The 15,271-nt window shown below is 40.0% G+C and overlaps 1 protein-coding gene across 2 annotated transcripts in view; it reads right to left on the bottom strand.

Moving 5' to 3' along the window:
- megf10 (multiple EGF-like-domains 10) overlaps nt 1–15,271 on the bottom strand; it is a 59,353-nt gene that overhangs the window by 26,688 nt on the left and 17,394 nt on the right. For both annotated transcript variants that reach the window (XM_056404335.1, XM_056404336.1), the window contains 2 exons: nt 13,393–13,493; nt 9,124–9,216 (listed from right to left, as the gene is read on the bottom strand). In XM_056404335.1, the coding sequence (XP_056260310.1) occupies nt 9,124–9,216; nt 13,393–13,493 (194 nt within the window). The remainder of the gene's footprint in view (nt 1–9,123; nt 9,217–13,392; nt 13,494–15,271) is intronic.

Here is a 15,271-nt window from a genome sequence, read left to right as displayed (position 1 = left end):
TAGGATCAAATTTCTTCTGAATTATCCAACTAAATAGAAAAGACATGTATTTATCTTTAATATATACAACTAAACTACATTTCCTTGAGTTCAGTCACGCATGTTCTTCGAGGAAGACACATGACTATTGCCGGATTTTCCCGCAAGGTGGCCTCAGGGCAAAAATGAGCTATGGAGCCTTGAGTGTAACATAAAAGTAGATCAACAATATGGGGTCTCAAGATCCTCTTCATTTAAGTTGATCTTGTAATTGACAAACCATCTGTAAAGGTTTGTGAGAACCATGGAGATCTTACAAGTGCTCTCAGTCTTTGTTGTATATATTTCTCGTTTTTATTTCATAATAAAAGCACAGCATTTCAACTGTAATTATATTAAGTGTTCCACTCCAGTTATTTGCCTGATTGGAAGCAGTAGAACAAGCTCTAAGCAAAACATTGACACATCACCTCATGTTAATGTGGTGAACATGTTCGCAATCAGTTTCCTATTTACATATTCAGGAACACTGAGCAACATTATCATTCATTCGGAGCAGTTTTTGTATCCACCTGAGTCTAAGTCCATTGTTTCTGAGTTTGGTCTCCACCAGCTCCTGAGGTATGCTCCACTATGTTCACCAACTGCTCCCTGAGTCTGTCTGCTGTTCGCTGCTCATTCACTGTATCACAACTAGTGTACAGTAGTCATTTGATCCATTGTTAATAATAATAATAAAAAAGTTGAATATGAAGTTGAAAGCTTTAGTTGACTGGAACTTCTTTTTTTGGTTAAACTTGATTGTGTTCATTTTATTTAGGTTTTGGTATTTTTATGTAAATAAGAATAAATGTCCTTTCAGCTCCTCTCCTCTACTACATAAACACAGTCTGATGTTTATGTGCCTTGCATGCAAAGTAACACAGCCATCCCCAACCATTCCACCATTCTGAGGTTGTTCAAGTGATTAACAGGCTCCTTTTATTCCTCCTGCATTAGCCTACTTCACTCTGACCTGATAAAAAGTGCTTACTTCCTTTTCCTCAGGCAGTCTGGCCCTGTGTGACAAACAGTTGTGAGGACTGAGGGGGGATGGGTGGGGAACAAAGAAGAAGAGGAGATTAGAGATACTAAAATGCACATGTAAAACCCTTCCTGCATTTAAGTCTGCCATCCTGGTACTTTTGTGAAACCTGACCTAGATTGAAGAAAGGCCAAACTCCAGGAGCTCGGGGCTCCTCATCCACTCACTGCAGAACAGACTGTTCTCTTTCATAGGCCTATTCAAGATGGCCATGAACAAAAAAGACTGCACTGTGCCAGGGTTCGGTCACAAGGCTAGATGCATCCCACTCTCAGACCACATCTCATGGTTTTTAAAGAAAAAAATCCATAAGACCTCGTAATGTTCGACAGCACTCACATGTCAACGGCTGGTGCTCCGTGTGTTTAGGCTTCACACCTCACACCAAAAAAGACTTTAGGGGCAAGTAGACTAAAGTCGTTTCCTCATATGAACTCCTGGTAATGTCCAGAGAATCAGGTTAGGACGTTGTCCCATCATACAACAGAAGACTGTACATGTTAGACGCGTTCTCACCTACTGGAAATACTCAGTTTGGTTTAGGCGCCTGGGTACAGCAGGAGGCAGGACATGGCGCTGCAGATATCACAGTGTCTTGCTTACAGTTCATAGCACACACAAGACAAACATCATCATCTGTGAATTCTCCAGATAATCACCTGCTCTATTGATGGAATCAATTGGACATTACATGGACTTTGTACTAGCGAGGCGGCAGGGTGAAGTCTGTTTCATGTCCTGTCCAACTGATTAGGACATCAGCGTTCTCACATACAGCTCCTCCAGTTAATGTCTAGATAAGTTCAGGGTTGCAAATACATGTGTGAAAGCAGCTAAAACGTTTTGAGTCAGTAACTTGAGCTTCCAGTTTTTGACGGTTGGCTCGGCTCTCGCTCTCCACACTGAGGAGGGATTGGGACCGGAATGTTTTTCCATCTATTTAGTGATTACCCAGTCTACCAGGCATGGGCCACTCATGGGAACAGAAAATGCCTTTCACACTGTTACGAAGGCTTCGCAGTGAGGAAAAACATCTGTAGCATTCCTCCAGTTTTCCATGCTGAGCTGGAATGTGTGTCCTCCTCCAGAGGCTTATTGTCATATTACAATAAAGCTATCACACCAATAAGCCATGTCTTTACACAGGGACGCAGAGCTTTTATGTGTGGAAAACAAAGAACCTACACCACAAATCATCTGTTTGCTTCTTTAAACATCACGCTCTGATTTTCTTCCTATTAAATCTGAAAATAACCCTGATGATGTCATAGTGATGTCAGAGTTATTATATAAGACTACAAACAGAAAACTTGGAGGTGTAGAGTTTATCAGACATTGGTGTTTACCACTCAGGGAGGGCCTAATGAGATGCTACTGAATTGCATCATGGGAAAATTAAGATCCATTGTGTTTGGAGCCTGACCAATACTTAAGACTAAAGTCATCATATATCAGCATCTGCTACTTCAATTGTAGCCAGTGTGTGGGATTTAGTTGGATATATTGGCAGAAATAGAATATAATATTGATAATTATGTTTTCATTAGCTTAAAATGACGAGAGCAGGACGTCTTCCACAGAGCTGGCCATGTTGAACTGCCATGTTTCTACAGTAGCCCAGAATGGACAAACCAAACACTGGCTCAGAGGGCATTTCAATGTTTTTAGGTTACATGAAGGCCACCTCAGGTCTTCTCACACACTTAGATTTGTTTCCTGTGTCCCTCGACTTTATGGAAGTATGATATCAAATCTCTGGTGTATTCTTAATGTAAATTGCCCATGTAACAATTTCAAAACACATCTGGCTCAAGAAATATTTATTTTAATGATTATTTAAAAGCAACAAAATGTGTCACCAGCGAGTGTGTCTGCATCCCGATACACAGCAGTGTAACTGTATAATGATTAAATCACTCTAAGCCATTACAATCTGATGTGCTTGTTCTTGAAAAATGTTACTTATTCATTTTATGTTTTGTTTCTTTTTTCTTCAGTAAATGTCAGTTTATATTTCTATAAAACTTAATTTTTGACAAAAAGGTACCATAATTGAACAACGGTGTGATTGCTGACAGGTGCGATTTTTCTGATCACACATAAACAGGCTTTACAGTTACTGTCACTGTAGCTTATATGGAGGATTATAACCTGAACTGGAGTAGTTTTACGGCTAGCAGCAATTAGCTGCTGTTAAATAGCTAGCTACAAAGGTTGGTGCTCAGTGTGTTTAGCTAGCAGAGTTTCCAGGTAAGCTAGCTAGCAACATATTCAAACTAGAAAAACTAAGCATTTCAAAAATAAATTGAGCCAATAAAGTGAATTGAGGTGTAAAATCATTGGGGTTTAAGGGAACGAATAAAGCATTCTCTTCCTTTCCTTTCTCCATTTTAATAATATTCAAATAGTATTGTTTATTGACGTCATGAGATAACTTTTGGACACATTTTACACACACGTTTACTGACTTTTTGCCTGATGAAGATCAGAAAGCTGAAAATGTTCAACTGTGATGTTAGGCACCAATAACAGGTCATAAAAGCATTTCAAAGTTAAGTACTGTAGGATTAGTGATTAAAACGCACAAAAGAGGATCTTACACATTGGCTTTGTGAGATATACAGTAAATGATGTTGTTCAGTATATTCTCACAGCTGAACTTGGGGCCTCCTGAGCATCTTGTGTTATCATGTGTACTAAATCACAAGCTCCAATGCCCGAGGTCATTTCCTACCACAGCTCTCTACTCCTATTATTCCTGCTTACCAGTGAACACAAACTAACCCAATTTCCTGTTGTTATCCCCAAAATTGATCCTCAAATATATTGCTTAATCCCACTGACCCGTAAAATAAAGTCAATGCATCGTAGTCTTGGTCTGAAATTAAAGACACGTTACTCAAGGGGGTGGAGAATGAACAGTGGCTGAATGCTCCAAGTGATTGAATCATTTTGCTGCTTTTTCAAAGAAACCCATTTACACACAAACCTATCCAAGTGTCCAAAATACAGATAATAATAAATATATAATATTAAGAGATTACAAGTTCAGTGCCATTGAACCTGTTCTGTCATGGCTGACTGAACGTGAACAACCCATCAGTCAGCGGGAGCATCAATCAGGTTAGTGACAGAGCACAGCTTGGGTGGTTTGTTTGGGCTTCAGACTGATACTGACCTGTGGACTGACTGGGCTGACTACTGTCCCATAGACACACACCAGTAGTTGCTGGAGAGGAAGAGATCACAATAAAGAGACACTAGGCAAGAGAACATGATGCTATTGCTCTGTACATCTTTTCTGATGTATTGAGCTAAATTAGATTCAGAAAATCTCAATTTAGAAAACTGGTTAACGTGGTTTTGGGTCAACAAATGAGAACCGTTTACTTAGAATAACCCAGTAAGATTCAGTATTTAGGCCCAGTGGGAAAGTTTAAAAATGTTCATGTTCAGCTGAAGGAAGCCTTAAAGGAGCTATATATAAGTATTTCTACATAGCAAATGTTTAACAGCTGTTTACTTACCAGTCTTGACAAGAGCCATTGTTGCATTTACAAGACAAGGGGTTGTAATAAACTCTCTGAGCACCTCAAGGGTCAGGGGAGATTGAACATTACAGTAACCCGGTACTGGAAAATGACCAGACAGTTCAGCCAGACCAGGGCTAGCTGTTAGCATGCTAACTCCAGAAGAAGAAAGGAAGTGATAGAAATAGATTTAAAACAAGAGCTAATATTGCTGTTTGTTTCCACCTCTGGAGACAGCTGTTGGTGAGTAAAGGAGAGTAAAGCTTGTTATACAACACTCAGTTCTGACCAAGTCATTTGATTGGACAAGAGGCAGTCCATGAGTACTGATATAGAGTACAACAGCTCTGGGACTTTTAACTACATGTATCACTCCGCTTTACAGGTGTTCTATTAACAGTTAATTAGCGCTACATTAACGGTTGTTATCTCTCTTAGATTGTAACAAACTTTGCTAAGATGAATATATTTCCAGAAATAACATTTGAATGAAATGATGTGTGGTCGTCAGGAGAGGATGAAGGGAAGAAGCCTGGATACTTCAGTTCACACCTGAGGTAACGTATAGACAGAGTAGCAAGCTAGTGTGCACTGTGCAGGTCAGAACAATGTTTATGTGTTGCTTAGCAACAGTCTAGTACAATTAAAGTTGCGGAACTATTTGTGTTGGCGTAGCCAAATAAATGATGAAATAAACAAACAAATCATAATCTGTTACCTAATACGGCGCTCGTAGAACTGACCTGCGGCCTCGTACCTGTGACCGAATCACAACCGAGCTGATATTCAGTACAACATCACTCCCTCTCATGTGATATTGCTCAAATATATCATACTCTGTGTCACATTGCTCCATTGTTGTTTGAAAGCTTTTAAAAACACATCAATGAGCCACACTGCTGTACTGGGTGACACCTTCACTACCATGACTGAATCCCACATACACCAACATGCTGCCATTAATATTTAGTAAAACACCAAATTAGAGGCTGACAATTTTTGGGGGAAGTAGATGTAGAGATGAGAGCGGGCGGGATGAGAATCATATAAAATAGGGAAGTCTTAAATATGCAGTTCTCATATGAACAAACACTATTTTCTTTATTTTGAACATACATGCCAGTCGTTCTGTTGTCTGTGTGCTCTGGTGCTGCTTCTGGTTGGCTGCAACCTGACCTGTGCAACACGTGTGTGGATTGATGACACATGGTGGACACCACAAATCAGAGAGGCTGCTCGCTGCTGAGCCAATAAATATGACATTAGAACCTTATTTCACTCTTTTCAAACTCAATACGTTTTGGCCACGCCTGTCTGAGCTGCTGCGCTGCAGTAACTGATCAGGAACTAGATGCTTCTCAGTGTGCTGATAGTTTAACATGAAGCATTTAGGGAACATCAGTAAATTGCAGTGTCTTGATAGCATAAATGTGAGGCGTTTAGGAGACATGAAGTCACACAAAATAACCTGGATGACCCTCTCCCACTCTAAACTGCATGAGTCTCTGCATGTACATTGGTCACACACTGTGCCACACACCACCACAAGTAAATTGTAAAACACCAAAAAAAAAAGCCATTGCCAACAATGGAGTCTCTTAAAAATGGTAATGGGACAAGAGTCACTCCAGGACTGGGATGAGACAGGAGTAAAAATCCTCCTAACTTCCGTGTCACAAATGTGCATTAATCTGCTCCTGTTCATTTCTTCATAAATAAGTGAAAAGGAAATAAAATACACCCAGAAAAACAGAGAAACACACTTCACACTTCTTATTTCCAAGATTAAGCATCACATTTCCAAGTCATTCATACTTTCATTAAGTTCCTTTTGAAGAGAAACTTTTTTTTAAAGATGAATGCTCATGTGTGTGAGAGCAGACAGACAGGCTGGGCTTAGTGGGGCCCAGGAGAGCCCTGGGGCCCATACACAACAATAAGCTTCTTTATTACAGGCTGAAACTGAAGACAGCAGGGGCACACCCTGTGGGCTCCTCATGCATATCAGCTTATAGGCTCGCATGGAGACACATTCATAGACTCATAAGCAGAAACAAAAATAACCTCCTGCAGACACTGAGTGGACACTGTCTGCAAGTATGATGCAAACAAAACAGCTCGTGTTTCAACCAGTGGACATTAAAGGACCCAAACACAAACAGAAAATGAAATCATTGATGCTAATTAATTTCTGGTGCTGACCTGATCAGAACCGGGATATTACTACACTAAGAAAATGACTGATACAAGTTCTCCACTATTGCACTTCCATGAAGCTGTGCGATAATCCTGATGACATCACTACAATACCACATCTTCAGGGGCTATCTTGTCAGACTTGCTCCTCCAGAGCCACAGAACAAACATAATAAAAGTGTTTTCACAGGCTGAGTAGTGGCTGGATCTAATGTGTCAAATCTGTGGTGTGGCCTTTTATAGCTTCTACGAAATGGGAATTTGAACAACAAGGGAAACATTGGTGACCTTGTGCGTGGGTATAACTGAAGAGTCAGATTAATCATCTTTAAATGCTTTTGACCTGCCTTGTGCCTGGCCCCTAAGATCAAACTTCCTGTCTCACTGTAGATTCCTCAACACAGAAGCACAGACAGATCTCCTGGAAAATGTCGGTTTATCTTATGACAATCAGTCCTGAGAAAACCCACGAGCCTCAGCCACCATTGCTACAAAGTCAGTTTTTTGGACGATGCTGATGCGATGTTTGTTTTTTAAATTCTTGCTTCCTGCTATATCTGCGTATGATGATAACTACCGTATGGTTAAGGTAAGGGAAGATCGTGGTTATGATTATGGAAAAGCAAACATTAACTGCAGTCTGGGATGTGATGTGAGCTCGAGTCTCCTGCTACATACCCATCCATCATTCCAGCCTCCTCACCCTTAAATTCTCCCACGCTACATAATGCAACATTTCCTGTGTCGGGGCTGAAAGTTGGCACTGACTATGGACTTTATTTCTCGGCACACTGGGCTGCAAGAAGCCATTCGCATGTGTAAATCATGGGACCTTTAAAGAAGTATGGTATCCCCCAGTAAAAACATTAGGACATGGACAGTGTATTCAGATAATGTATTTGCACATTTTCTTATGTTGGATTTAATATTAAATAGATAAATTTGCCATTTTTGTGTCTCTCTCATTTACAAAAGTATTCAGACCCTAAATTCAGGACTTTGTAGAAGCCTGTTCAGCAGCAGTTATAGATTCCAGTCTTCTTGGATAAGTCTCTGGGAAGTGTCTGAGCTGGTCTCTCCACAGGTGTGGACTTTGACTGGGACACTCTAGGACAGTCAGAGACTTGTCTCAGAGCCACCCCAGCATTGTCTTGGCTGTTTGCTCTGGGACACGTTGTCGTCCTGACAGGTGAAGCATCGCCCCCAGTCTCAGGTTGTGTGTGCTCAGGAGCAGGTTTTCTTCAAAGACTTTTGTCCTTCTCTCAATTCACAGTCTCTCTTGTCCCTGTCACTCCTGGGAACACTCAGAGATTTAAAAATGTTTTTTTTTACCTTTGCCCTGATCTTCCGGCTTGGCGTTTGTCCCAACATGTAGTGTCAGAATACTTTTGTAAATGAGAGATTTCAGTTTTTTGATTTTTAATAAATTTGCAAAACATTCTACAGACACATTTTCACTTTGTTTATTGGTTATTAGTGTGTAGACTGATGGGCAAAAATGTCAATTTCATCCACTTAAAATTAAATCTACAACAGAATAAAATGTGTAAAAAGTGAAGGGGTCTGAATATTTCTTTTTTTAATTCACCACACGTCTCTATAATTCTGAGCCTCCAAATGTTTGAAATGTCTGTTGAATTAACATCATCATGATCAGTATGTTCTCTGAAACTAAATGACCTCAGGGGCTCAGGGACAATGGCCCAGTACAGTTTTAATAACTGTGTTGAACAAGACACCACTTCTACCCATGTTGAGGATGCAACACATTCACTGTTGATAACATGGACTCTGTTGTCCCATGATGGAAATGAAAGAGCTACTTGCAGCTGGCCAAAAGTGACAAATAGCAGCTGATGGTTGAAGAGACTGTGTGTGGGTGTCATGGATCATGTTGATGTCTGAATAATGAGCAGACGTGTAAATAAGCTTCTGTGCAGACTAATTCAATTGTAAAGTAATATCAGCCTCAAGTGAGGGTCTGTCGAGCTCAGCCAGACCACAGTGAAGGAAGCACAGACTGACAGCTGCTGCTGGCCTCATGACAGCATTCATGACACTTAGCCTGTAAGACGTTGATATGTTTTGTTAACACACAGAAATGTAGTGGAGTTGAAATAGTAAGGTATAAGTACATCTCATGTGTGTACTGAAGTGCAGTAGCCGGGGAAACGTCTGAGATCACAGCCATGAGAACAGAGTGTTTTGCTGCACTGCTGCTGTTGGTGTGCTTCAGTCAGTAAGACGATACAACCGTCTGTTTTTTCTCCTGAGTGCTTTCACAGAGAACCAGAGTCGTGACCGCTCACAGACAGCAACAGCTGGAGGACTTACCGCTGGAGCAGTTGGAGCCCCCCCAGCCCGGTTCGCAGTGGCAGGTGTTGGGAGCCATACAACGGCCGTGAACACAGCTCTCTGCACAGTGAGCTGGACATGGAGGAGACAGGAAGACAGGCCGGTGATCAGTACAGTCACAGAGACTTTTAAAACAGACATCTGCATTAGGATTAGTCATGTAGGGGGAAATAACTTCAGCTTTAACAGAGCTGTAGACACTTGAATCTGACCCCTCCATGTTTAAAGGCTCAACTAAACGCAATTTAGACCAAAATAGGATTGGTCCACTTTGATTAAAAGTCTGTCATGTTATAAATATAAGTAAAACTTGCTGCTTGCACGCTGCTGATGACGCTAATACTAATTGATTGATTGACTTTATTGTCCACCTCAGTGGAAATTTGTCTTCGGTTTCTCCCAAAGAAGGTACAAGAAAAATACAAACAATCCACATAACACAACACACCATTACAAACATACAACATGTACAACATAAAATAGAGCAAATGAGCAGGTAGGTTAATAAATAAAGACCAGACAGCAAATCTTATAAGATAACAAAACAAGTAACAAGTGTTCCATGGTGCCGTCATGTTGTGTTCAATGCCTGGTTGACTTAGGGAATAACAGACTTTTTGTATGTGCTCCGGCTGGCCCTTGGGGCCCTGAATTGAAGGTCAGAGTCTAATCAATGATTGTGTACTTAAAATGTTCCATTTCTTCTACAGGCTGATTATTGAGTATGACAGGGCTGATGTTACTGGTTCCTCCTTGTTTGTTTGTATTACACTTTACATTGGCTTACTTGCTTGAAGCATTAATTAAGTTATATTCGTCAGTTGTTTTTGTTTTTGGCCCCTTGGTGTCAGAACTTCAGGACAAGCTGAAAACAACACATTTGACATATTAGTAAGTAAATAAGTTCAACTTTATTTACATAGCACCAAAGCGGTGATCATTGACTTCAGAGGACTGAACACCAGAAGAGGTTTGGTATCCACAAAAACTTTGGTTTATTTTAATCGGTGCACCATCTAGTTAAACAGTGTGGCTGCTGAGCATTGATGATACTAGGTGCAGAAAAACTGCACAGCCCATCATAAGAGACAACACTCATCCAGGACATAAATACATGTCACTGCTACCACTGGGTAAATTATATTATATCACCAATAACAACAATGGCATAATAACATTGTGTGAAAATGCACTGCTGGTATTTTAATGCATCTGACAGAAAATTCCTTGAATCCTTGAATCAAGACCACAAGTAAAAACAGAACACAAGAACAAGAGTGATCATGTCCAGCTGATGTTTACTCTCCTTTAAGCTCCGGTTTGGTCTCCTCAAACCCTAACTGAACCTGTCAAGTAGTGTACAATAGGTTTATCAGAGCTTATTCACTGGAGGAAACCAAGTTAAAGACATTGAACCACAACAGTAAAGCTGTGGAACGTAAAACCGAAACACTGAGCTGAAAGAGGCTGAAGAGCTCTGTAATTCTATCATGGGTTCATCCACAGACATATTACACAGCAGCCGCATTGGCTGCTGGATCGTTCGCCAGCGTCACTGCCGTGTTGGACCGTGCAGGACTGTCCTGTAAACAAGCGCAAATAAACAGAGGAGCTGCAGTTTTTTCGGGATAAAAAGCTCTATAAAGTCTTTTTATATTCAAAGGTTTTGTCTCCAGTTACTTAGAATCCTCATGGTTTAGGCTGTAATCACTGTTTTCTACAAGGGGGAGTGTATCAATGTTAGGTTTACATGAACTGAATTACTGACTTGGTGGAAAATAATTCATTGTTATAAGGAATAGTTGGAACTTGTGTTACCTTATTTACGAAATTAAACTACTATTTATCTAACATTTACTATTTACTATTCCTAATCAAATATTATGCTGCTACTAATATATTATAATATATTCATGTTACATACTCATTTTATTTATAGGATATTAATAATAACAATAAAATGTCCTATATTATTTTTTTCTATCACAGTCTATCATGTAAATATGTTATCCTGATTTAACACTTGAATTCCTCCTCTGGGATCAATAACGTTGTATTTCACCCTTTCACTGATAAAAATATAGAGAAATGTAAAAATGTATTTTACTCACTAGTTTTAACAATTCTTTATGACAATGAATTAATTATTTACTACCACATATGTTTACATGAAGTGAATTACTTAACATTAATGCACATTCCTCTTTATAGAAAACAGTGATTACAGATGATTCTAAGTAACTGGAGACAAAACTTTTCATTTTACTCCACATAGATCATAAACCCTTGAATTTTAAAAAGACTAATTGTAATCAGTTGAGAAATATAAGCTTTATACTGCTTTTTATCCAGGAAAACTGCAGCTCCTCCATTTATTCCTATTGTTTACAGGGCAGTCTTGTCCAGTCCAGTATAGAGGTGAGGTTGACGTATCACAGCAACAGGCCTGAAGCAACCAGGGGTTTGTGGTGATGAACCCACTGACATAAATACATAGACGGCACTATGTATCTATGTCAATGGGTTCATCACCACAAACCCCTTTCACAGTACACATTGTCTTTTGATCCTCTGTTAATAAAGAAATATTCATTTGTTACACTAAAAAGGGTCAATGAAATTTAATTATACTTATATCATTCAGATTTTTGTACATCTGGACATGTGACAAAATGTTAACACTGTAAAAGAAGAAGAGGAAGAAGAAGAGGAAACCTTTGTCACCAGCTGATATTTTTAGCATTGTGTTACTAAACTTCTGATGAGTCATAAACAAACCCATTTCATTACCGAGGCTCCTCTGACCGCATCCAAACTAAATATAATAAATGTAACCTTCATGTAATTTCTTCTCTGACATGCTGTGTAGTTTGAGTATGTGGTGAATCCTCCTCGCTGCGGTGCTTTGTTGAGCAGCTCAGTGAGACTGTCACAGCAGCATGTGATAGCTGCTCATACAACAGAGCCTTTTCACACCAAAATAAATTCCCCTCTGAACTCCCGGGGCACAATATCACATCCCCTGCCTGCATCAAACTGTGGCCTCTGCCTCCTCTAACAACACTCATACTATCACTCTCTTCTATCACCAACTACTGACACTGTGTGTTAACATAATGCTTTCGTTTTACTCTCACTTCTGAACACCAGTTGTTGTTTTTGCCACTGTGGCTTCACACCTGTCACCGCCTGCTGGTTACGGGGGGGGCGCACAGTAGCCACTGAGGTCACAGTAATGACAACACATTTAGGAGACACGGGTTGTTTTTCTGACTAGTGACGGTGATTCAGCTGAACCGTGCTCAACAGTTTCCTCACTATGTAGAAGCAGTAAAGCCACAGCTTTACCATTCAGTGATCTGCACTGCGCATTTATTACATTACTCAGCTCATTTATCCAGGTTTTTTCCTTTCATTTGCCACCTGTTTATGTCACAAAATGACACATACTTTTATTTCTGAAGCAAACACTGAGTGAATCATGTTTGGATAAGCTGTGTTTCATTCTGATGGATGTGGAAACACTTCAAAATCATTTAGTTTCTCAACAAAAATTAATATAACTATATATAACTATGTAACTATATGCAATGAATTGCATATAGTAACGAACACATGGGCTGTTTGCCATGATAACAAGGACGTTAAAAGATGTCTGTTTAATGACAGACCAGCCAAAACAATCTATTCATACAGAATACTAAATTATAGGTCTAGCTTAAAGGTCCATATAGTCTAAAGGTCTCTGTCCATGTGTTGTTTGATTATAAAGCAGGTCTAGGTTCTATATTAATACTGTGAAAATATCAAAGCGCTCAGTCCACAGAGAAATGCACACAGCCTGTATTCAGAAACTGAGCCTTAAAACCAGCTGTCAGGACTTCTGGAACTTTGTGATGTCACAACAAAGCAGTCACTGCACTCAGTTACGCCCCAAGCCCCGCCCAACCGGACCCCCCATCCAACTTTGCAGGATTTGGTTTCTCTGAGTGTTTCCCTGAGATCTGCTTTATTTTTATTGGATCACTCAGAAAACAGTCAGCCAATCAGAAGAGAGGCTAAGAGCCTCCTCTCTTCTGATTGGCTCACTGACCTGTTGTTACTAGAGCTCCAGAGAGAAGCCTGAGAGAGGAGATGTTAAACTACACTGAGATGGTGTTTGGTTCTTAAAACCACAAATATATCTTCTTATGGATCAACACTTCAAATAAAACACAGCTTCAATATATCTAACATCAAGGTACTCACGTGCACAGATCTCTCCGTCCTCATAGAACCCCGGACAGCACTGGGACTTCCTGCGGTACATGGTTTTCTCACCTCTGCGATACGCTGTCCGATAGCTCACCCTGCACACAGACAGGAAGTGAGGTCACACATGATCACGTTTATACACGGTGTTGTTTACCTCCATTGTTCATTTCATTGTGTGATATGAAATGTGGAGTGAACTGTCGGCATATGGAACCAGGTAGCAACAATCCTTTAACTGTCTTGATGAAGACCCTATGAGACCAGAACCAGTCTGTTATTAAACATAATGAAGCAAAGCCTGTTAATACACCACACTTTTAAACCTGGAAATAAAATTGAATATGTTATGTAATTAACAGTGGCTCATCACCTTGCTCTACTTGAGTCTGCACATTGCACCCATAAATTCTACCTTTATACCTTTAATATTGTTCAGCTTTGATTGATAATTAAATGACTTTGTTAGGAGTTAAATTAATACTGTCAGAGAGATACAAATGTTTATTCCTCCGTACCGGCGACAGTCAGAGTCAGAGGCATATTGTTTTTGGGGTTTTTGTCCTGACTCATTCTCATGGGCACGATAACGAGGCAGTAACGCCTCGATGGAACTTCTTCAAATTTGGTAAAAACGTTCACTTGGACTTAAGGATGAACTGATTAGATTTTTAGCCATAACTCAAGACTTCACACAGCAATTATGCAATTATATGACTGTGGATTAACAGGGATGTAACCTGAGACTACTCTGAGTGGAGGAGGTGATTTTAATTTAACTATAGCTGCATTAAACTGAAATGTGTTTCTAATGTTTCTCCTCCCCATTCACAAACATGATGGGGAACACATTTCAATATAACGCAGTCCAGTACAAAACCATCACTAACTATGACCTATGACAGCTTCAAACAAAACTAACCATCATTATCTTTGTAAAAGTAGAATTTATGATGAGCTGTTTGATTGGACTGCTTTAGATTCTACAGATGTATAGAATAAAATCACCTAGTCCAAACACATGCAGGGTCATTTGAACCAGAGACTTCAAATCACCTGTATGATGGATGTGTGCGAGAACAGTTGTCAGCCCTGTAATAGATTGACAACCTCTCCACAGCATCAAAGATGCTCTATAACAAAAAAATGACACATCACAAGCAGCGCCAATTGGTGTGAAATGGTTAACACTTCCTGTCTCCTAAATGGGCGTGGTCATGATTGCAACAATACAATACAAGGTCAATTCAGGTCCCTCTAAACTTCTGCAGTTGGAAAGCGTCAGCAGCTCTACTGCAGCAGTGAAACCAGAACCAGAGCCAGCAGAGAGAGGAGATCTGTGTTGTTGAGAGTTTGTTGCTGAGACAGAGAAAGATTTTTCTCCTGTTGGAGTGAACAGACTCAGACCTGCTGCTGGTCTCCTGAAGGGGCGGGGAGGCGGAGAAACCCACAGTTACAAATGATCGTGTCTTCAAACCTCTAAAGATCAGATCGTCGGCGACCTGTTTACGAACACGCAAAGTTTTTAAGAAGGTGTTATGAAGGTGTTTCATCTGTAGCTGTTCTTTTTTACATGGTGTTTTACATGTCTCCTTTCAACTGTCTTGCCCAAAGCATGCTGGGATAGATTCTAGCCCCCCGCAACCCTGGACTGGATACATGTACAAATGATGGACGGACGGAGGGTAGATTGAAGAATGGAAAATATGGATGACAATTTCAGGATGATTAAATAATGAATTTACATAAAGATTAAGAGAACATTGCAGCAGGTATCGACAGTTTATGAAATAACTTACTATACTATTTATTAGTTCTTGTCACTTGACCATCAACTACATTCTGACTGTAGCTGGAAGTAAAGTCTTTGTAGTGA

The sequence above is a fragment of the Seriola aureovittata genome, chromosome 18 (genome assembly GCF_021018895.1).
Source record: "Seriola aureovittata isolate HTS-2021-v1 ecotype China chromosome 18, ASM2101889v1, whole genome shotgun sequence".
NCBI classification, from domain to species: Eukaryota; Metazoa; Chordata; class Actinopteri; order Carangiformes; family Carangidae; genus Seriola; species Seriola aureovittata.
The sequence above is the reverse complement of the archived record's forward strand: the minus strand, read 5'-3'. Positions and strand labels throughout refer to the sequence as shown.